This window comes from Rutidosis leptorrhynchoides, chromosome 8 (assembly GCF_046630445.1).
Source record: "Rutidosis leptorrhynchoides isolate AG116_Rl617_1_P2 chromosome 8, CSIRO_AGI_Rlap_v1, whole genome shotgun sequence".
Taxonomy (NCBI): Eukaryota; Viridiplantae; Streptophyta; class Magnoliopsida; order Asterales; family Asteraceae; genus Rutidosis; species Rutidosis leptorrhynchoides.
Genome location: NC_092340.1, coordinates 356,727,114 through 356,744,332, shown reverse-complemented (window position 1 = coordinate 356,744,332; position 17,219 = coordinate 356,727,114). Strand labels below are relative to the sequence as shown.

General features: G+C 32.2%; 1 protein-coding gene and 1 long non-coding RNA gene across 2 annotated transcripts; one reads left to right on the top strand and one right to left on the bottom strand.

Annotated features, from left to right (window-relative positions):
• Positions 1-1,580: 1,580 nt before the first annotated feature.
• Positions 1,581-4,043, bottom strand: LOC139864651 (E3 ubiquitin-protein ligase RGLG2-like). The gene is made up of 10 exons (XM_071853228.1): positions 3,784-4,043; positions 3,258-3,342; positions 2,995-3,135; positions 2,941-2,948; positions 2,649-2,728; positions 2,449-2,554; positions 2,240-2,367; positions 2,028-2,142; positions 1,744-1,800; positions 1,581-1,664 (listed from the first exon to the last, which is right to left on the bottom strand). Exons 1-10 carry the CDS (start codon positions 3,988-3,990, stop codon positions 1,581-1,583), a joined length of 1,011 nt encoding a protein of 336 aa, XP_071709329.1. The 5' UTR covers positions 3,991-4,043.
• A 2,405-nt stretch (positions 4,044-6,448) lies between these two features.
• On the top strand, positions 6,449-7,208 carry LOC139861607 (uncharacterized). The gene is made up of 3 exons (XR_011763840.1): positions 6,449-6,545; positions 6,640-6,801; positions 6,893-7,208. It is a non-coding gene; the product is annotated as an uncharacterized lncRNA (long non-coding RNA).
• Positions 7,209-17,219: the final 10,011 nt, after the last annotated feature.

Genomic DNA, 17,219 nt, shown 5'->3' with positions numbered 1-17,219 from the left:
CTTTTGTGGCGCTTTCTGGTGCACACATTTTCTGACACTTTCAGGAACATTTTCTGATGCACAAAATTTAGGATCTTACATGGTTGCTTCGGTATTTGAAAGGTACTTCTAGTATGGAATTGTGCTTCTCTAAAAACAATGTCATACTTAGGGGTTATGCATATGCTAATTTGGGTGGATGTGATGAGTTGGGGAAAAGCACAATGGGTTATGTTTTCATAATAGGGAAGACGACAGTTAGTTGGATGTCTCGACTACAAGGAGTGTTGCTTTATCAACCACGGAGGCCGAATACATGGCTATTGCGAAAGCTTCTAAAGAGCTTATTTAGTTGAAAAACTTCTTGGGTGAGTTGGGTAAAACACAATACTATTGCGTCTTGTATTGTGATAATCAAAGTGCGGTTCATCTTGGGAAGAACCTGGTGTTTCATAGTCGTACGAAACACATCAAGTTAAGGTATCATTTTATTCGACAACATTCAAAAGATGGTACTTTGATATTGAAGAAAGTCCTTGGTTCGAAGAATCCCGCGAATATGCTTACCTCAACCGGTCTTCTCATGAATTGATGAACAGAAGACGAACGACTAGAGAGATATAGGGATGATGGTTCGATTCCAACAAGCAGTGTTGAGGACCTTGTATCGAAAGTCAACTCATCTGACGAATATGTTGAGTGTGCGTGTTTTGAATGGCATTTTGGTGTTATAAATGGTTGTTTAACCTTCTTGGTTAGTTTGTTGAAGTGTTGGGGGTGACGAAGATTGGGTTTGTTTAAATTATCCTTCAAGTGGAAGATTGTTGGATGATAAGGGGTGAAGAATATCAAAAAGAAATTGCCGTAGCAGAGAAACTCGTGATCACGAAAGATGAACTCGCGATCGCGAGGTGGTCTTAATCAGGTGTCACATGTGGGAGAATGCAAGTTGCGACTGGAGTTTGGCCTCGAACGATAACTCGCGTACGCGAGACTTATGCTGGGAGGAGACTCACGATCGCGAGATTAGAGCTGGGCGGCCAAAATTTTCTAGACATGTTTTTCTTGCTCGTTAAGTAGTTTTCATGTTGGTTTATCAATAAAATCTCTCTAGTTTGATCCCTTGATTAAAGTAATCAACCTTTGATTACATATAACCACGTTAAATTATCGTGTTTTTTTACCAACAAGGCATTGCCTGAGTGGTTTTCAATCCGTAGTAGGGGATACCCGCGATTAGTTGCCAAACAACTGGGGTTCAATTCCGATAAGGGGGAGGTTTTCTCCAGGATTTTTCCGCGATTAGTTGCCAAGCAACCCGGAACCCGCGATTAGTTGCCAAGCAACCCGGTTCAATCCTTGGAGTTTCCTAACTAGCGTGTGTGGGTCGCAAATAAGAGTATTCGATGCGAATATTTGCCGTTAAAAAAAAATTACCGTGTTCTTAATTTTCTCATTACTGTCTTCGTTTATCTTTTGTGGATCGAGTAATTTTCTATAATTACTCATATATATTGTTGGGTCATAAAAACCTTACGATATATAGTTTTAAATAGATGCAAATACAACTTTTATCAATCTTTATAAATTTGGTACTAAACCTATTGATACAACTTTATTTTGGTCATGATCAGATTCCGGCATATAGGGCATAATGAAATTTCAGCTCCACACTTGCTACAACTCTGTCAAGTCCAAACAAGATAAGAATGTAAGTTAAAACATATACGCTTCGGTTGTACTTTATTTTGTGTGAAAGCTCACCTGATGTCCACAGCCAAACGCCATGTCATTCGGCTTATCAAGACATACAGGGCAAACCTAGAAAAATACCGATTTTTATTGTTATTACATGCATTTTGTGACGTTACAATTTATAAGGATGTAATGTAATGTAACACTTTATACAGATAGTACGACAGTATAAGTTTATTTGAATAACACGCTTAAAAACTCAACAGAAACCCAAATAGTTTGATACATTTTGATGCACTTAATCCAAAGTTTAATTGCCAACTTATATTAGTCAAGTCATACAAACTGCATACCTTAGTGGAATCTGAAGATGGAGGATAATGCTGAACGTTTGGATACATGAACGCTGGATCGCCAAGGCAAGGTGGGGGAAGGGGAAAAACGTTAGGAGCATTACCAGTTCGAGTGCTGATTAAGAACAAATCACAAAGTAAATAGTTTTAGTTGTTTAGTGGTAATCTATATAACATTATTGATTGATGCTAACATATTGATCGAAGTTTACCCGAGTAAACCGAGCTTAAGAGTTGCTTTGTATTGCAAAGGTAACTCCATTAATGCTGTTAACGCGAATTTAGTCTGTTTTTCCAATAATTCCACATTCTTTGACATAATATCTGTAAAATTCACAAACTGGAAAGAAAATTTTGAACAAGTCAGTCATCAAAAAAGGAAAGACGCATGACATCAATTGATGACAATTTTGTTACGAACCTGAAAATTGTCGAATGCTCGAGAAGGTATATTGTCATCAAATCGCTTCATCATGTTCCATGGACCATCACCAACTCCTACCATTATTATTGATAACGGGTAGTTACTGCAATCATCACAACAAGATAATGAGAATCCTGGATGGCTACGATCAATATATATATATATATATATATATTGAGATTGATCGACTTCTTTACCTTGCTTTTACAATGGCATCGATAGTCTTTTGTTCTTGTGAACTTAGTTGTCCACGTTTTGTATCGCCACTTCTTGTGACCTAAACAAGAGTCAAAACCTCAATTAGCAATTTGTAGACGTTGTTTGTACGGATATTAGGTCGCTTGAGATCGTATTTAGAGGCGGAAATCACTAGACACAACTATAACCGAGATATGAGTCGCATTGGATTCGTTTAAGCCAAACCTAAAGAGAAACCTAGATTAGAACGACTCCTTAACGTGTTATTTCGGTGGTAACGTGTTATTTCGCATTTGATACTACCACATAAAATAACTTAATTAGTTTCATAACAGAATTGGGTACCGTCTCCAAACCCAAAGCATGGGATCAAGTTATCCTCATCAAATGCCGAAAGAGTCTTCCCAATGATCGATATTGCTTGTTCATACGGATTTTGCGACACTCCAATGCTATGTAAGCATTGATTGTTGAATGACTTTTTCCCTATTTTTTATAACGAACAATGATCATGTTTTAAAGTTGTTACTTAAAATGACACAAGTTAGTCACGTATACATTACAATACTGTCATAAAAGAGATGATTTTACTTACTCTTACGACTAACCTTTCCACTCATTACTTCTAGTGAAATCGATGCCAACAATTAGATTCGAAGATTCAAGTCCTGCTTGTGTAAGAGCCGAAGTAACCTAAATAAAAATTATTTGACTTTCAATAATGTAACACAATATTCAAAGAACTTTAATCAAGCTGTATCACTAGTTCTGTTTTGAAATTTTTGAAAGCAAAACAAAAAACTAAGCCAAAACCAAACTAAAATTCTTAAACCCAAACCCAATTTGAATTCTGTTAGGTTTTGGTTAAATATAATCATAAAAAATTTATTTTGAAATCTAATTTTGTTTATAGTAAAATATAATATTTGTTGAATTAGGTTCGCGATTTAAATGAATTCACATAAAACAAAACCAAAATCGATATCAAATCAATAACTGAATATATAAATTTTGTTTTCGCTTGATTTGATATTATGAATTATGAATATATATGGTTTGAAACCGAATATTGAACGTCTTTTGATTATTTGTTGTATTGTCTGAAATAAATACATAAGGTTAATCACAAGTAACCTGTTCAAGGGACTTGTACCCATCGCCTATTCTTGAATACTTTCTATCCAACTTTCTTTTAGGAGTTTGGGGGGCGCTCACGCAAGGATCCCGAACATGATGATGCCTTGAGCTTGGGGTAGTAATAACGTTTGGTGACTGTGAACTAACCGGATCTGAAGCTGTTTCTTTGCTCGGTTTTTTAGCTTTTGAACTCTTGCCGCCCATTTTTACTAAAAATGGTTTTAATGAAACCTCAAATTCTATGCAGAAGCTCTGTCCTGTTTTCGATGCAGTTAGATATGTGTTTATTTGTGTTTGTGTGTGTGTCTATATATACAAGTAGATCAAAAGACTAAAAAATTGGTTGCGAAGTCTAACTAACTAACTAAAAAATTCTAAGAAGAAATTGCGCGGAAAAGAAGAATGAAAAGTTAGGAAACATACCTCATAACCTTCACTAGGAGACGTTTGGATTTGGCATGAAAATAGTTAAATTGATGTGTAGAAAGTGGGGTATAATTTGGAGATTTAAAATGTTATGGTATTTTGTCATATAAATAGTACTGTATCAAGTATGTGTTAGTATGAGTCATCTTTCTTAGACCACTCCCAACCATGTCGCACTTTCTTCCGAAAATACACCGTCACATCAGCGTCACATCAGCTTTCTCTCTCCATTTATTTTTCACTTCCTCCTCATCACACACCACTACCAACCATGATATACTTCCTCCCCATCACATACGCCAAAAAAATTAATTAAAAATTAAGGTACAAGTTGTTTATGCTATGGGTACAAATAAATAATGCACAAAAGTAAGAGAGAGAATGTATAACCCATCCTCAAAACTGCATGGTGAAGAAAGAAAGGAGGGCGGAGCTGTTGAGGGCGGATGAGGGAGGAGTGAGGGCACACCAATGCCAATGGAGTCCTCGAGGGCGGAACCTGTTGGGATTGCTCTTAAGGTCAACTGGGCTTTGTAGAACTTTTCAAGATAACTTCACATTTTGGCTTTGACTTTATCATGATGTATTTGTAGGTGTTCAAGTTATTGATCGTAATCATCGCATACGTGAATGACTTGCTCTGTTAGTCGATATGTTGTGTTTGACCCGATGATATGCTTGACATTTTTTATTATTATTATTATTATTATTTTTTTTTTTTTTGCTTGACAATTTACAATACAAATACAAATTAATTTAATAATATGGTAGTATTTCACATTCTTTTTTCACCCCCAAGAATTCTCAATTGTGAATGTAACATTTTATTATCCACTTCAATTACCAACTACATTTACTTAAAAAGACACATTGCCTTCTTTTCAATTAGAGTTTTTTTTTTTTAGTTATTAAGAACGAAAAGCAAACAAAAAGGCATGTGTAGTAGCAAAAGTACACAGCCCACTAACAAATATTTCACGAAACAGGCCCAGGCCTGTCACAATCAGCCCACAGTTAGTTCAGCCCAGTAAAATCTCATCTTTTTAAACTAATGACAAAAAAAGTATTATCATCATCAAAAGTCCAAACGAAAAAACGTAACCCTAAAAATCCCAGTAAATTGACTAACATCTCCGTCGCTATTCGCGGTATTGACACCATTGTTAAACTTCTAGACTCAAGGTAAACCTTTACTGTACTACTGTATATCTTATCACTATATTTAGATACACATCAGTAAATTAAAACGTAAGCGGGTTTAGAAGTTGATTTTTCGGTTACAATAACGAAAGTTAACAATTAGTTGCTCTATTATTTTGTTTGCACATGTAGTAAATTGAGATAAGTAATTGCGCTGTTTAACATTAAGAACCTACTTGTAGACTGTTAATAACTGCTTAATTAATGAAAGCTGGTTGAAGAGAATGAATACAGTAGTTACACCTGAAATTTGTTTATGATTTATCTATAAAAATCTCATATTATCTTAATAAATTGTTTTTTTTTAACAGAATATTCATCCCTATTGTAGTATGAAAGCTCGACGATTACCCTTCCTCCACCCATAATAGACTCCATCCTATGTCTTTTACCTCTTAAAGTTGCAGTCAGGACAAGTATCCTTTCTAGGGAATGGAGGTACAATTGGACCAATATTCCGGTACTCCGTTTTAGCAGGTTTGACTTTATAAATGGATCTGGTATGAATAAAAAATCCATTATGAAGCAAAAATATGACATTCATGAAGAAACAAAAGATATGACCTGGCAGTGTAAGATGTTCCATGCTATAAAGCAATGTTTGTTTTTACATCAGGGCCCACTACTTGAGGTCTTCCTAGACTTACACTTAACTGCACACAAGAACTGTGTTGAACTTGACCAAATTATAAGTCATTTGTCAAGAAGGACAACTGTCAAAAAATTTAATCTTCAGTTGGGTTATGTTGGTGAGTATAGAATGTATAGGTTACCATCATCTATCTTCTCGTTGCATCAGTTAGCGGAGCTATATCTCCATTTTTGTTTCATATACCATTTACCAACATTTAATGGATTTGGTAGCCTCACAAGCTTATATTTGGACGATGTAGAGATATCTACAAAAACTCTTTTACATCTTGTATCCAGTTGTCCATTACTTAAGAGCTTCACTTTGGTAAGTGAAAAAGTTATAAGTATAATATGCATTTTAACTTTTAAATTTTCATTACTTATCTGAATGTTGGTTGTTGCAGTTTACATTGGACAATGATATTCGGGGTTCCATTATTGACCTAATTGAGTGTTTGCCTGTTATTGAACGCCTGATTATTGATTCCTCGTTTGCTAATGTAAGTTAGTTATTCAAATGATGTTATAGTTTATTTTACTTTGTTATATAATAGACTTTTCCTAGTTACTCTTGGTTTCGGCCTATGTTTCAAGTGTTTTTCTATCGACGCGCTTCCTCAAGAGCTTCCAATCTCCTTAGTCCACCTTAAGTATTTGCGTATAGAGGAAATTTGTTATTCTGACATCGATAGGGAGTTCGCGTTGCTTTTCTTTTTAATTCGATGCTCCCCGAATTTGGAGAAACTCAGTCTACAGGTTAGTCACTTAAGTCCATCTTGTATCCCATGTTTGCAAATTCATGCCAAAATATTTTGACGAATGAAATACCCTTATATGTTTCTTGTAGATCGGTATTACATATGAAGATGTCCTCCCAACTACATTTGAAGAGTATTCAAATATTTGGTTGATGAACCTGAAGGAATTAGAAATTTTTGAAGATATCGACTGCAAGCTTCATTTGGAGTTTGCACAACTAATCTTGGCCAAGTCCCCCAACCTGAAGAAGTTAAGCATACGGCTTCTAACAAGGGTTAATGACCATAATGTGTCGAATGTATCAAGAATTCTACTACAATTCCCACGTGCATCACCATCTGTAGTTCTTGTCTCTTTGGTTAAACTTTTTATTATTAATTCCGAGTGTACATGAGATGAGTGGTACATCAAAATTCCAACCAAACAGCTGTGTTGATGTCTACTTTTGTTGTTGCTGTTACTATGATTATCATCTTTTTCCATATATTACGTCGATTAGGTACTCTGATGATGTTTTTTATCGCTATGGTTAAGTATTGATCATGTTTTTTTTGTCACTTAGAAGCAAGGTTGCAAAATTCGCTATTCGGGGATTAATCGGTTAGGACTTTGAAAGGATTAATCGGTAATTCGGGAATTAATCGGAGATTAATCGGATTGTATTGTATACATTTAATATTAAATTTTAAAAATTATATGTGTAACTATAGAAAAAACCATAAATATATAGATAGTTTTAACATAATTGTATAAAATTTTTCATTTTGCTTCAAAATTATAAAATTTTAGTTTAAATTCATGTTAAAATGTTAACCATTTTTACTTTGACTGACTTTGATTACAAAATTTGATTTTGATTCATCAATTGACGTTGACCGTTAAATTAAACGGACTTTTAGAAATCGGAACGGATTACTCCTAAAAATGATTAATCGGGGATTAATCAGCGAGTAATCGGGTTTTTTACAACACTGCTTAGAAGTATTGATCATTTTTTTTGTCACTTAGAAGTATGCTTTTTTTTTTTTTTTTTTACGTCGAATACAATTAATTGCAAGGATCAAGTTGCAATAGTAGTGTAACTGAATGGAATTATAAAAGGGTGAACATTAAACATAACTTTTAGGGTTACGTTTAAGCATACTATATACTTCGTATAACTTAATTATTTATCTCCGTATAAATTAATTATTTATAACTCGAATTTATCATTAACAAATAATAAATACTGATGCCAATTTAAATAAAAGATTAATACTCATGTTTTAGTAGATGATTTTAAATAAGTCAAAATCAAGCGAATGAAGTTATAAAAAGAACATTAAACGAAACCTATGTAAGTTACGTTTATCCATATCATATACTCTGTATAAGTTAATTTTTATTTATAATTTACAGTTATCATAGATAAGTACTTGTACTAAATTTGAATAAGAAACTTCACTATAATAAAGAATATCTATATCTATATCTATACAATTAATTCAAGTAGCTTTATAAACGTAAACGTGTCCAGTAACAATTTACATTTCACACAACGGACCAGGAAAGGTAATTTAGCCCAGCAGATAGAATATATGGGCTGTTACAATCAGCCCACAGTTAATTTAGCCCAGTCACCGACTTTAATTAGTTATCGTGCTAGGCCAATAACTTCGGATTTGGAAACGGTACCCACCGGGAACAAATGAAATACCCTGTAATTAAATTCGTGAACACTTAACAGTGTGTAAAACCGCACAAAATGCACAACTAACTCAATCTTTTCAAGCTAATAATCGGTGACGATAAAAGTACCATCATCCAAACCTTCATTAATCTGCTTTTCTGTACCACTTCAGATGATCTATTAAGTCCTCTGTCCATCAGAAGTTCAAACAAAAAACGTAATCCTAAAAATGAAAAATCATCAGTAAATTGACTATACTTGTCGAGAAACGACTGAGCTATAACGATTTATTCAACCGGATGGACATCTATCTCAAGTTTAAGATGCATTGGAAGCCGTACGCAAGAGTAACATCGCCATCGCTGTTCGCGGTATTGACACCATTGTTAAATTTCTAGACTCAAGGTAAACTGTTATTTTACTATATCTTAGTACTATTTTTAATTACACATCAGTTAATTAAAAGGTAAACTGTTATTTTACTATATCTTAGTACTATTTTCAATTACACATCAGTTAATTAAAACGTAAGAGGATTTAGAAGTTGATTTGTTAGTTACAATAACGAATCTCAACAATTAGTTGCTCTATTATTTTGTATTTATTATTTATTATTTTGTTTGCATATGTAGTAAGTTCAGATAAGTAATTGCACTGAAGAACCTACTTTTAGACTGCTAAAATGTTAAACGTTGGTTATATGTTATCTTGTGAACTTGTTTAAAATATCATGTATCATGTTGAAGTATAATAAAAGGTTAAGTGAGTAACTGCTCAAATGAAAGCTGTTCGGAGAGATTAAAAGATTAGATGAGAACGAATACAGTAGTTACACCTGAATTTTGTTTATGATTTATCTATGAATCTCATATTATCTTGAATTGTTTTTTTTTTTTTTTTTTTTTTTTTTTTTTTTTACAGAATATTCCTCCCTTTTAATTATTGTAATATGAAAGCAAGCAAAAGGAAATCAGGATTTGGCCGAAAAAGAAGAAATTTGTCTTTGGATCGAATCAGTACGCTTCCTCCACACATAAGAGACACCATCCTATGTCTTTTACCTCTTAAAGATGCAGTCAGGACAAGTATCCTTTCCAGGGAATGGAGGTACAATCGGACCAAAATTCCGGTACTCCGTTTTAGCAGGTTTGATTTTAATGGATATGCTGGTACGGATATTGAAATGACCCGTCCTAATCCATCCGGACAAAGTCCATATTGATTATAAACGATCCACAATAGTTGGTTACATCATGAGGTACTTGACCTCTATATGATACATTTTACAAACATTGCATTCGTTTTTAAAAGACAAACTTGCTTTATATCGAAAACTGATGACATGCAAATCAGGTTATAATATATTCAACTATAATTGACTAAATAATAATCTTGATGAACCCGACGACTCGAATGCAACGTCTTTTGAAATATGTCATGAATGACTCCAAGTAATATCTTTTAAATGAGCAATTGCACAGCGGAAGACTTCTTTCTTACCTGAGAATAAACATGCTTTCAAGTGTCAACCAAAAGGTTGGTGAGCTCATTAATTTAACATAAATAATCATTTCATAATTTTAATAGACCACAAGATTTCATATTTCCATTTCTCATAAACATACGTCCCATGCATAGAGACAAAAATATCATTCATATGGATTGAACACCTGGTAACCGACATTCACAATATACATATAAGAATATCCCCATCATTCCGGGATCCTCCTTCGGACATGATATAAATTTCGAAGTACTAAAGCATCCGGTACTTTGGATGGGGCTTGTTGGGCCCGATAGATCTATCTTTAGGATTCGCGTCAATTAGGGTGTCTGTTCCCTAATTCTTAGATTACCAGACTTAATAAAAAGGGGCATATTCGATTTCGAACATTCAACCATATAATGTAGTTTTAATTACTTGTGTCTATTTCGTAAAACATTTATAAAAGCGCATGTATTCTCAGTCCCAAAAATATATATTGCAAAAGCATTTAAAAAGGGAGTAATGAAACTCACGCATATAAATATTGTAAAACAGTTAATAAAGTATTTGCATGTATTCTCAGCCCAAAAATGTATATAAAAAGGGAATAATGAAACTCACCGTACTGTATTTTGTAGTAAAAATACTCATGACGAAACTAAACAATGCAGGGTTTGGCCTTGGATTCACGAACCTATATCAATTGTATATCTTATTAAAAACTATAGTCGTAATCGAACAAACATATATTTATTATTATATATATATATATATATATATATATATATATATATATATATATATATATATATATATATATATATATATATATATATATATATATATATATATATATATATATATATATATATATATATATATATAAGTTTCATTATATATATATTTTCTTTTTTTTATATATAGTTAGGTTATATGTAGTAAATATGGTTTTCATATAACTAGTAGTCATTTGATAAGATAAAATTGGTAGTAATAAATAAAAGTCGTTTCATTCTATAATAATAGTGATACTAGTTATAATAATAAAATTGGTAATTTTTATAAAAATGATACTTTTAATAATAATGGATACTAATAATAATAACTATAAGATAATGCTTTTACTGAAACTGATAATTTTTAACAATCTTGATAATATTTATATTTTTACAAATGATATTAATAATAATAATAATAATAATAATAATTCTAATATGAAAACTACCTCAAAAGGTGCCTTAAAAAGAAAACTGCCATGAACGAGACTCAAACTCGCGACCTCTCGTTCAACGACCATATACTCAACCATTTAAGCTGTCGGTTACTTTCTTAAATATTGTGCATCCGAAATATATATATCATCATGCTTCTCAGCCCAATCTAATCCATAACCGGCCCAATAGAAGAAAAAGAATTCGGCCCAACAATAATTCCTTGGCCCGCTAGGTAAATTAGCCCAACAATAGAAAAATATCAATCCAACAACATATCTGTACGTCTTGATTCATTCCAAGAGAAGAAAGAGAAAAAAAAAATAAAAAATATATATATATATTGTGGGTCTGTATGTTTCCCCTCATCATCTTCATTATGATTATAACATATACATCTTCATATCATTACAGCATTCATCTTTACTTACGTACCATCATCTTCGTTGCGCCATCATCATCATCATCATCATCACCATATAATCATCCTTATCGAATCATCCTCATCATCCCGTCTTCATCATCAACACGTCCCTAATCATCATCGTTACCATTTATATCAACATCCGGTTCCCACATAAAATCACAACCAAAATCATCGTTATCTATTTTTCACCACTATCATCATCAAGCATCACCTGTTATCGTCTTTCACGTATTCATGACATCATCATCGTCTTCAATTACTAACGTCATCATCATAAAATTATTCACCATCTCTTAAAATCAAACAGTGAGTGTGTAGCAAGAATGGAAACAGAAAAAGAAAAAAAAAATAATCGCGAGCTTTTATGAAAGGTACTATTCATCATCATCTATAACCGTCATCACCATTTTCTTGCTACTATTCATCTTCATTACAGAAACAAAGCATCACAGAATCATCATCGTGCTTTCCTTCATGTATCGTTATCTTCTCTACTAAATTTAAATCCTTACATTGATTTAACATAAACCCGGTACTGTAGCAGTACCAGTCGAATATATATAAAAAAAATAAACGCAGTCACCTTGATTTCATGTATTATCATATATCATCATAACCATATCATCGTGAAACTCTTTCATCATCATCCTACTCTTCATCGTTATAAGTTACTGTTTATCGTCTTCTTCGTGAGTTTCATGAAAGCGACGGTTGTGATTATAATAATTAAAAAAAAAGAGATCGATAGTATTTTTTTTTTTTTTTTTTTTTTTTTTTTTGGCTTTCGATGGTATAACAAGAAATAGAATAAATAACAGAAACGGTTTAGATAATCGAAAGTGATGATCTTTATATATATACCCGAACAGTAACAGAAAAAGATGAGTGTGGGTTTGTTGACGAGCAAAGAGCAAACATCACTGGAGCAGAACTCATGGGGTGTTCGGTTTGCGATTTAAGTAAAATAGAACTCAGAAACGAAGTATAGCAGTACCAGTAGCATTTATCAAAGGTGGTAGGTGGTGGTTGCATCATAAACTAAAAAAATAAAAAATAAAAAATAAAGAAAGGTGGTGGTGGCCGGTTGGGTGGCGGATCATGGTGTTGGCGGGTGTTTGGTTGTGATCTCCGGTTGTTGTGTTTGATCCCGCAATGTTATGCGTATGCATATGATATACATATAGATATTAGATATAGATATATAATAATAGATAATATAATATATATAATATATTAATTGTAATATAATATTAAATATAAACATGTGGAAGGAATCATGCGTTCAATAATCTAAAAGTGCTACAGTGAAACCAATAGTCTAGCAGCCATGGTTTTTAAACTTTTGTACCGACACATATACACAGAATGATATATCGTGTCCATTGCTAAACAGTTAAAATATAAAAGTGTTCCTAAAAATTCCAAATTTTTAACTTAAGTGTATTTAATTATTTCACTCATTACTTGTTCGAAACCTGATCAAAAAGGTTCAAAAATTATTTATTTTCTGTTCCAATTTAAATGTACGGAGTACAAAAACTTAGATTGAAATGAAAAAAAAAAAAATAATATTTATCAAACTATTATCTTTTTAATTAAATTGTGTACCAATTTTTATTTTAAAACTTCATATATATATATATATATATATATATATATATATATATATATATATATATATATATTAGACCTATTTTAAAAATAATTAAACGTCAACCGAAAGTTACAGACATTTACAATTTAAGTTCAAAATTAATCATATTTAATATACACTAAGTATATATATAAACAGTTTTAAATAACAAAATTTACTACGCAAATAAATATATATTAAATAATTAGATTAAATATAACAATATATATATACAAGTAATATATATATATATATTATATATAAAATAATATTTTTTATTACCATGTATTTTATTTTACATATTTATTTATAATAATATATTTAATAGTTTATTAATGTTCATGTTATTATATATATACATATATTTATATATACACCTATTTACATATATCCATATATTTACAAGCAATGGTTCGTGAATCATCGGGAACAGTCAAAAGGTAATTGATTATATAAGCACAACATTACAGACTTTGCTTATCGTGTCGAAATAATATAAAGATCAAGTTTAAATTTGGTCAGAAATTCCCGGGTCATCACAGTACCTACCCGTTAAAGAAATTTCGTCCCGAAATTTGAGTGAGGTCGTCATGGCTAACAATAAATATGGTTTCCTGACGAATATGAGCTGATAAACAGAGTTTTATCATTATTGAATAATACAGATAAAATAATTCGATTATTCGAAGAGCACGAATGAAGCTATCACCAATTAGTGAAATAGGAAAGTAAAGATTCATCTTAACTTTTGACAAAGTTAGAGTTGAATTCCGGAATTCAAGGGATTTAAAGAAATTCTTCGAAATCTATAAGATTTGATTCTTCGGCGAGTAAGGAAGTTAAGATCTCTATCATTAAATACCATGATCTGCCTCGATTACTCTGTCTGATATTTTCATTATAAATTAAACTCCTCTGTTCCATTATTCTCACCATTCCTGTACTTTCTTTCCTAGTTCATACATCCAAAAGATTGTGAAAATGCGTAATCCCGTTCTAATCCTTGATATTTTCCTAATTATCATTTCTATCATCCTTCTTTTCAATCTTCCACAAGAAAAAATCTATTTACTTTTATTATTACCTTGAGGTGATACTATGCTTAAGTATACCGTGTCTTTATTATTGCTATTCATACTAATATCCACGGTTTGTAACCTCTGCGTTGTTGTTGGGTTTTATATCTTCCCTTATGTTTCGAAGCTCCTTGCCTTTTTATTCTCCTCTCGATTGCTTAGTAAAACGAGTAACGGTCCAGAATACATAGGTATGGAGTTTCGAATGAACTTGAGGTTCCAAGCAAGAAAGAACGTAATAGCACGATTTGATTTGTTAAATTATCAGAATCACTGAGAATAGAACTATCAAGAATATATTTTCTTGATATGTTCAGAAGTTAATTTAATAAAAGAGTTATGTAACATGGCACGTGGTGACGGTATGATCTGTGAATCATCACGTTCCATTAGAAACTCAGCATGACTTACTGTAATATAATCACGTTGATCAAGTGTCATTATATTATACTAACTCATGCATCAGTTTCCAACATTACTTCAATAACATTCATATTTTTAAGCTCGAAAGTTTACAGAATATAGAAACTAACAGTTTCTATATAATGTAACACTGATATTGCGAAGAGATTAATAATTTTAGATAAGAATAGTTATGAAAATATCTTCAGAAATATGGAGGATATTTATAATGAAAGATACTATAATATCTTTGAATATCTAAGATCGGAGGATGATAGAAACTATTGTCTGCAAGGGTTTAGAGTAAGGAGCAAGATATTCACTAAAGACTTTTTAGCAGACATTGAGTCATTTGGATTCTTTGAAGTCAAACTTATTCTTTGTGATTTGTCCACGGCTTTCTTCATAGTTTCGCATAATCTGCTTTTCGGTACTAAATTTTCTATTGAATGTTTCCAATATAATGATACACAGGAAGCACGAAGAGGAATATAATTTCGGACGAGAATATTTATGAAAATATCCTCAGAAATATCGAAGATATTGATGATGATATTTTGGAATTTCTAAGTTCGATGGTTGATGGAGAAAGATTTTCCGCAAGATTTTAACATGACTTCGGAGCAAGATATTCTTTGAAGTTTTCATCGGATCCAGAATTATCTGGATTCTTTGAATATATGGTATGGTCCTTGTATTTATCCTCGGTCTCCTTCGTGGTTAGCTCAATCCGTTTTCCAGTTCCAACCTTTCTGAGCTCTTCCAACATACTATGCTTTATCATCAAACTTCCGATGATTAAGGGCGTTTATAGTTGTCTATGGTTTCTGCTGCTTCATTCAGCTTTTTCAACATTCAGAGTATTGATTTGTGACTGGGTGCTTTTCAGAATTTCAGAATGATGGATCATAATTCTAAACGATGAATGTCATACATATAACTGTTGATGTAGATATGCTGTGAGTTTTCAAAGTATTGATTGCTGATTCCCGGTAATTGGTATGGCAGTTCTTGTTACAAGATGTGGATGAGTATATGATAGGGTTTCAATGAATAAATATAATTATTTGTCAGAGAGATTTAAGTCAAGAAGCAACAAGGTTGTTGGTACGTCTGCTGGTAATATGGTGGAATATAAAAGAATTCTCCGGTATTAAAAGGGTAATCGTATATATCAGGATTTATAGTAAGGTTACTTCGAATGAAAAGTCGAAGTTGAATTGCTGAAGCTGTGACAAAATTGGCTAATTTGGAAAGGAATTGCAAAGTTATTTTCGGTGATAACAACGCCAAAGGAGCTAGCACAGATACGTATTAAACGTTTACTCAGGTTTCGAGTATTTTTAGGTGCATGACTATATGCATCAATCTTTTCTTTCGTAGATGAAATGCGATTGATTCATCCTCTCGATTGAGATGTTTTCAAGAATCATGAACGGTTTGAATGCAGATTGAAATCGTCAAGATACAAATGAGGTTTAAGATGAAATCAAGTGGCATCTTGAGGAAATATTTAACTGTAGAAGATGAAATTTATTTACAATTTTTTAAGTCGAAAAGTGTTGTATTTAATATTTCCTACTCTTTTAATAATTTTTAATTATCCATAATAGTAGTCCAATAGTTCAATAGCTCCACTAAAACTAGTATATTTTAAGGAAATAGTCATATAGTAACAGTTAGCTAGGAACAGTTAACATAGTTTTAAAGTTTTACGTAGTTAATTAATTGGTTACTAATAAATTTTATTTTGTTCATTATTTTCTTCATTATGCCACTTGTCAAATCTTGACTTGGGTTTTGATCGGCAGAAACTCGTATGTGAAATTTAATTGGAATGAAAATGGTTATTCTTTGCTGAATAGATACGTATATCTGTGGAGTAAGTAGGATAGTAAATGACTGTTGAATCAGATTCGAAGAATGTACATTGTAACTCATTAATGTGAAATCTAAATATTCCTCGGGTATTACCTACCCGTTAAAATATTTTCATCATTAATAGTTTGTACGAAAGACTTTTTAATCACAATCTTTATGAAAATATATATACATATATATTTTCTTCAGATGTAATCATGGATTTAATAAGTCAATATTATATTAGACTCATTTGATTTTTCGGTTCGAGCTAGAATAAGTAATCCCTAAAACTATTAGGATCCACATATTCTCCGCAGGATATTGATGAAGTTAGGGATCAATACTTCATTGTTAATTGATGTTGGTACTCCTTGGTATCTATGGTGCGTATGATGTTGATGTTCGTGGGACAAATTGTGAAATTGAGGCTTAGGATGCGGATGTTGTTGTTGGTGGTACTGTTGGTGCTGGTGATATTGCTGAAGCTGGTACATTTTGCACCATACTTTTCAAGGCTACAACTCGATTGCGAAGTTCGTTGACTTCTTCTATTATTCCGGGATAATTGTCGGTCGGAAAGAGCGAATGCATAAGGTTTTGAAGTTGAGATAGTATATAATTATGGCGAGATATTCGAGTAATGAGGGT